The sequence below is a fragment of the Lucilia cuprina genome, chromosome 3, assembly GCF_022045245.1.
Source record: "Lucilia cuprina isolate Lc7/37 chromosome 3, ASM2204524v1, whole genome shotgun sequence".
In the NCBI taxonomy this organism is placed as follows: domain Eukaryota; kingdom Metazoa; phylum Arthropoda; class Insecta; order Diptera; family Calliphoridae; genus Lucilia; species Lucilia cuprina.
The window spans coordinates 36,279,946-36,287,384 of NC_060951.1; the positions used below are offsets into that span (position 1 = coordinate 36,279,946).

Consider the following 7,439-nt stretch of genomic DNA (forward strand, 5'->3'; position numbering starts at 1 on the left):
CTATCTATCTATCTATCTATCTATCTATCTATCTATCTATCTATCTATCTATCTATCTATCTATCTATCTATCTATCTATCTATCTATCTACCTATAAAACAAAATAAATAGTATATTGGGTTATTTTAGAAAAGACTACATAATATACTCTAATCTAAAATAACCCTAATGTGTCATTTAAGATGCAACCATGTTACAACAAAATCTATAATTAAAATATATTTTCTTAAATTTTTTAACTTCAATGTTTTCCTTCAAAATTTCAAACATTATAATAATTTGTTTATTTGCAGTTTGCAACAAATTCCTTCACCAAGCATATGGAAATAATACCGATATACATGCAGAAATTAAAAGTGCCAGCCTAACGGGAGCGTCTCGTTCACATGTTGTCCAATATAATATAACAAACAGAAATAATTTCTGCCAGAAATATTCCTTTGCTAAATTTATGGTGTCCATACGTAGATACGAAAATGAGGACAGATTTGGTCATACACATTTTTGTGGTGGAGTTATTATACGATCGAACTTAATTCTCACTGCAGCACACTGTTTAATAAGGTTAGTTGTAATAAACTTTTTTGTGTGGTATAAAAATATATATTCTCACATTTTACAGAAACAAGCAAATAATTCGTCCTTATGATATAACAGTTGTGGCCAAGACACCCATGAGATTACAAAAAACTCCAGCTGCTCAAATATTGCGGGTAAAAAAAATAATAATTCATGAGAAGTTTGTCTATTCGAAGCTGGACTATGACATAGCTTTATTAAAACTAACCAAACATATACAATTAGATAACTGTGCTGCGGTTATAGCAATGCCTAAACAACGAATTAATGACTCCACAGCCTGTATGGTTTTGGGATGGGGAAAATTATATCTGGTAAGTGTTGTTAAATTCCAGAATTAGATTTAAATAATTTAATATGTTAATCATAATTTTAGGCTGGTCCTTTGGCTAATGAAGTTTTACAATTAAATGTAACACTTCACAGTAAGAACTTTTGTGATTTTTTGTTGGATATTGGTTCAAAAAAACTATGCGCTAGTGATACATACGATCATGAAAAACATCCCTGTTCGGGGGACTCTGGAGGACCGCTAATATGTGGAGGTAATTGTGTTTTAGTATCTAGTTGTTATTTTTCATATTATTTATTTTATTTTTATTTTCAAATTATTAGGTGTTTTAGCTGGTGTGGTATCCTATGGCTTTCAATGTGGATATGGGCTTCCCACTGTTTACTCAGATGTTTATGAGTATTCAAATTGGATTCATCTAAACAAAGCTAGTTATTTCAATTATTTTAATGAATTTTTGTTATTAATTGTTATAATTGTAGTACTGTGTAAAAATAAAATTTTCGAATTCTAATTATTCTAAGAGTTGAAACTATATTCTTGACTTTTGAACCATAATCTTTTTCTCTTCCAACATCTAGTATAATCTAGTTTAGTATAATCAAGTCAATAGTCTAGTAAAGTCTATATTATAGTAATGTTAGTTAGTCTGTTAGTTGCATATAAAATCCGAAGAATACATCTAGGTCTCTATTTGGAATCTAAGAATCTAGTTTATAGTCTAGTTTATAATCTTGTTTATAGTCTAGTCTAAAGTCTGGTCTATATTCTAGTTTATAGTCTAGTCTGTATTATAGTCTAGTCTATGCTCAAGTCTATAGACTAGTCTATCAGATACTAGATAGACTAGTCTATAGTCTAGTGTGTACTCCTGTCTATAGTTTAGTCTATAGTTCAGTCTGTAATCTAAAGTCTAATATATAGTCTAGCCTGTAGTCTAGTCTATAGTCTAGGCAATAGTGTAGTATATAGTGTAGTCTATAGTGTAGTCTCTATTCTAGTCTATAGTCTAGTCTGTAGTCTAGTCTATAGTCTAGCCTATAGTCTAATCTATAGTCTTGTCTATAGTCTAGTCTATAGCCTAGTCTCTAGTCTATTCTATAGTCTAGTCTGTAGTCTAGTATATAGTCTGGTCTATAGTCTAGCATATATTCTAGTCTAAAGTCTAGTCTACAGTATAGTCTAGTCTATGCTCAAGTCTGTAGACTAGTCTATTAGATAGACTAGTGTATAGTCTAGTGTGTAGTCTTGTCTATAGTTAAGTCTATAGTCCAGTCTATAATCTAAAGTCTAGCCTGTACTCTAGACTATAGTCTAGTTTATAGTGTAGTATATAGTGTAGTCTATAGTGTAGTATATAGTGTAGTCTATAGTGTAGTCTATATTCTAGTCTATGGTCTAGTCTATAGTCTAGTCTATTGTCTAGTCTGTAGCCTAGTCTCTAGTGTAGTCTATATTCTAGCCTGTAGTCTAGTCTATTGTGTAGTCTATAGTCTAGTCTACAATATAGTCTATAGTCTAGTCTGTAGTATAAACTATAGTCTAGTCTATAGTCTAGTTTAAAGTTCAGTCTACAGTTTAGTCTCTAGACTAGACCATATTCTAGTCTGCGGTCTAGTCTATAGTCTGGTCTATAGTCTAGTCTATGCTCAAGTCTGTAGAGTCTAGTGTGTAGTCTTGTCTATAGTTTAGTCTATAGTCTGGTCTATAGTCCAGTCTATAATCTAAAGTCTATAGTCTAGGCAATAGACTACACTATAGTCTAAGCAATAGCCTAGTCTCTAGTATATAGTCTAGTCTATAGTCTAGCCTATAAACTAGACTATAGACTAATCTAAAGTCTAGCCTGTAGTCTAGTCTATAGTCTAGACAATAGTGTAGTCTATAGTCTAGACTATAGCCTAGTCTCTAGTCTATAGTCTAGTCTATTGTGTAGTCTATAGTTAAGTCTGTAGTCTAGTCTATAGTCTTGTCTGTAGTATAGTCTAGTCTATAGTCTAGTCTACAGTCTAGTCTATAGTCTAGTCTATATTCTGGTCTACAGTCTAGTCTATAGCCTGGTCTATGGTCTTCTTTAAAGTCTAGTCTATAGTCTAGTCTCTAGTCTATATTCTGGGCTGTAGTCTAGTCCATAGTCTGGTCTATAGTCTAGTATATAGTCTAAGTTCTATGGTTTGGCCTATACTACATTGCCTTTTCTATGGTCGATTTTATAGTATAGTACATAGTCTATGCTATAGCCTAGAAAATTTACTCTTTAACTTGCAAGTTGCAAGTTAAAAAAGAAAATTCAATTTTCTTTTTATGTCAATTATTTTACAGTTTTCGTTTAAGCCTGAAAATGTTTAAAGTAAATGAAATCAAATTGATATCATCTCTTAATCTAACTCGTAAAATATCAATGAGACTGTCTATTTTCTAATAAAAGTCTAAACGAATCTAAATAAAAACTGTATGTATAGAATATAAATACAACCGTTATAAAAACCAAACACACTGACACATACACAAACCTATGCTAACTAAATACTAAATCCTCTTTTGTTAAATCTTTACAATTCCTACCTGGTATATGCAATATATGGAGCTACCAGTTTGATTTTAATACACTTACTTCAACAACACTACCGACGAATTGGCTAAATGCTTTTTGAACCATAGTGATTGAACACTATTTTGGCAATAAAAGAAGAGTATTTTTCAATTGTTTTTACATTTTTTCACAGCACCTTTTTTTATTTTTGTATTTTTTTGCCATGATTCCACTTTGGAGTCAATGATGTGTTGTGTTGGATTAGTGTAGTTTGATAGTTTGTTTTAGAAATGACAATAACATCACAATTGTAATGAAAACTAAAACAACAATAGAATTTAACAACAAAATAGATGTGTATATAAAATGTATAGAAAATTTTGCCAGAAAGTGTTGGCCTATTGATGTTGCTTATATTATTGCTTCTTTTGTTGATATACATACATAGTTATTTTACAATACAGACATTAATATGAAAATGCCATTAAAAAAATCATTCATTGCTACGGGAAAAAAGTAAACAATGAATTGATTTGGTGCAAAAAATAACAAAACACATCTTGAAGAGAATTGATAATATACAGCAAAAAAAAAAAAAAAATATCAGATCACTTTTATTTTTTCCCACATATTGATAATTTGAGTGAAAATATAAAACTCCATTTTTCTCGAAAACTAAAGAGATACAGAAAAACAAGCGAAAACTGTGATCATTTTTTCCAAAAACCGATATTTTGAGTGAAAATATAAGAGTCTTTTTCGAAAACTATCAGAGATACTGCAAAAACAAGCGGAATCTGTGATATCTTTTATTTATTCTTAAAAACTAATAATTTGAGTCAAAATATAAAAGTCCGTTTTTCTCGAAAACTATAAGAGAACAAGCGAAGAACAAGCGAAATCTAGGATCACATTTATTTTTTCCGAAAACCCGATATTTTGAGTGAAAATATAAAAGTCGGTTTTTCTCGAAAACTCTAAGAGGTACAGCGAAAATAAGCGAAATCTATGATCAGTTTTATTTCATACAAAAACCAATATATTGAGTGAAAACATAAAAGTCGGTTTTTCTCGAAAACTATAAGAGATAGAGCAAAAACAAGCAAAATCTGTGATCACTTTTATTTCATACAAAAAACTGGCATTTTGAGTGAAAACACAAAAGTCCGCTTTTCTCGAAAACTATAAGAGATACAGCAAAAACAAGTCAAATCTCTAATCACTTTTATTTCATACAAAAACCCGATATAGGTATTGAGTGAAAACACAAAAGTCCATTTTTCTCGAAATCTCTAAGAAATACAGCAAAACAAGCAATATCTGTGATCTCTTTTATTTTTTCCTAAAAACCGATAATTTGAGTGAAAATATAAAAGTCCGTTTTTCTCGAAAACTATAAGAGATACAGCAAAAACAAGGGAAATCTGGGATCACATTTATTTTTTTTTCCCAAAAACCGATATTTTGAGTGAAAATATAAAAGTCCTTTTTTTGTTTATATCTATAAGAGATACAGCAAAAACAAGTGAAATCTGTGATCACATTTACCTTTACCCAAAAACCGATGTTTTGAGTGAAAATATAAAAGTGCGTTTATTTTTAAAACCCTAAGAGATACAGCAAAAACATGGGAAATCTGTGATAACTTTTATTTTTTAACAAAAACCTATATTTTGAATGAAAATATAAAAGTCCGCTTTTCTCGAAAACTCTAAGAGATACAGCAAAATCGAGCGAAATCCGAAAAACCGATATTTTGAGTGAAAATATAAAAGTCCGTTTTTCTCGTAAACTATAAGAGATAAAACCGTTATTTACTCAAAAACCGATGTTTTGAGTGAAAATATAAAAGTTCGTTTATCTTTAAAACCCTAAGAGATACAGCAAAAACATGCGAAATCTGTGATAACTTTTATTTAAAAAAAACCGATATTTTGAATGAAAATATAAAAGTCCGCTTTTCTCGAAAACTCTAAAAGATACAGCAAAAACGAGCGAAATCCGAAAACCCGATATTTTGAGTGAAAATATAAAAGTCCATTTTTCTCGTAAACTATAAGAGATAAAACCGATATTTTAAGTAAAAATAGAAATATATAGTCTGTACTGTACTTTATACAATACTGTAGACTAGAATATAGACAATAAAATAGTCTATATTATACTATAGACTAGATGATAGACTATAAAGTAGAGTGACTATACTTTAGACTGAACTATAGAGAAGTCTACAGGTTAGACTATAGAGTACAATATATACTATACCATCCTACTATACTATTCTTACTGCATAATGGAATACTATTTTTTTAATTTATTAACCTGATAAAATGAATTTTAAGTACTTAGATGAGTCTAGTGACAAAAGTTCTAACAAAAACTGTTAAAAACTAAATGTTTTATATTCCATTTATCGATTAAGGGATAAACAAGGTTACGAAAGATGATATTAAATATTAAAACCTTTCAGTAAATAGTGCCCAGCCCTTCTCAAAGAAATTATTTTATCAATAAAACGGAAGACAAAAATAAACATAAATATCATTAATACGAAATCATCGCCTTTACTTACAGCTAATAATGTTTTTAGTAACTCACTTAAATGTGGCTAAATATCTCTATCTCTATTTTTTATTACTAGATTTAAAAGAAATAACAATTAAAACATTTTATTAAACTGAAATCGAATGTCCGTATTTAGTAGAGACCAGCTACTTCAGTAAAGGCCATAAAATTGTCCCATCAAAATTGTTTTCCACACAGCTTAACAAAATTTTAGTGTGTTCAATATAGAATCCGCTGTTATTGAATCTAAAGGAAAGTAAATAATCCCTGTGAATGAATAGAAAATCTGACAATGAATACTTTTGTCTGCTATAAAGTCCACCAAGTCTATGACGTTAAAACGACAATAAACATAAGAGAAGAATTTGTGGCGCCACCAAATCTTGTTATATTTAATTTTGCCAAATTACGCACTCAACGGGGGTTTAGTTGGCTTCAACTCACCACCCTGAAAATACTTAGTGGTAGAGCAATAATGTTAGAAACATATTTCTTAAATTCATTTTGGTTTTCCTGCTTGTATTTAAACATTTAAGTATTTGAAGTGATATCAATAGCGTTTAGCTAACCACATTACTCCCCTCTCGTACACCCCTTCATTGCATGGTTTGTATACATAAGCCGTATTAATTTATATTTAGTGGGGGTGAGCTGTGTGTTAAACGATGAGTATCATCAGCATTATCGTCTTTATAGTCGTCTTAAATACAATGTGACAAAGTAAATTGTTTTTGTGGCACAGAAAATTTATAACACTATCATTATTAAGGCGTTACTAAGATGCGAGGGTTTTGGAAAAAAACGTAGAAAATATAAAAAAAATCTTAAAATATATAGTAGCTTAATTATTGGAGTATTTTCTAGGTGTTTTCAAAGTTTGATATTTGATTTTTAATCAGTCCTCGTATTTTTATAAAACACTTATACATATACATTTGAAAACGTTCACACACAAAAAGTCATAATATTTTAGTCAAGTATCTATATAAAAGATGAAACTGAATAAAAGAGTAGCCAGGGCTTTAAAGACATCAATTCGCAGTTTATATTCTAACGTTTAGATAATAACAAGATTCGTATATACTAGAATACCGACTAGAATATAGAAAAAACTATAGACTAAAGTACAGACAAGACAAAAATTATAGACTTGGATAAGACTATAGACTAGACTATAGTCTAGACTATAGACTTGATTATAGACTAGACTGGACTATAAATTAGACTATAGACTAGACTATTGACTAGACTATAGACTAGACTATAGACTAGACTATTGACTAGACTTTAAACTATACTATAGACTAGACAATAGACTAGACAATAGACTAGACAATTCACTAGACCTAAGAATAGACTAGACTATGAACAAGAATATAGACTAGACTATATACTAGAAAATGGCAAGATTATATACAAGTCTATAGATTAGACTATAGACTAGACTATAGACTAGACTATAGACTAGA

The 7,439-nt window shown here is 29.9% G+C and overlaps 1 protein-coding gene across 1 annotated transcript; it reads left to right on the top strand.

Annotated features, from left to right (window-relative positions):
- The first annotated feature begins 223 nt into the window (after positions 1-223).
- On the top strand, positions 224-1,403 carry LOC111684588 (chymotrypsin-2-like). The gene is made up of 4 exons (XM_023446795.2): positions 224-565; positions 624-894; positions 957-1,125; positions 1,196-1,403. The coding sequence occupies exons 1-4, from the start codon at positions 246-248 to the stop codon at positions 1,384-1,386; spliced, it is 951 nt and encodes a 316-aa protein (XP_023302563.2). The 5' UTR covers positions 224-245; the 3' UTR covers positions 1,387-1,403.
- Positions 1,404-7,439: the final 6,036 nt, after the last annotated feature.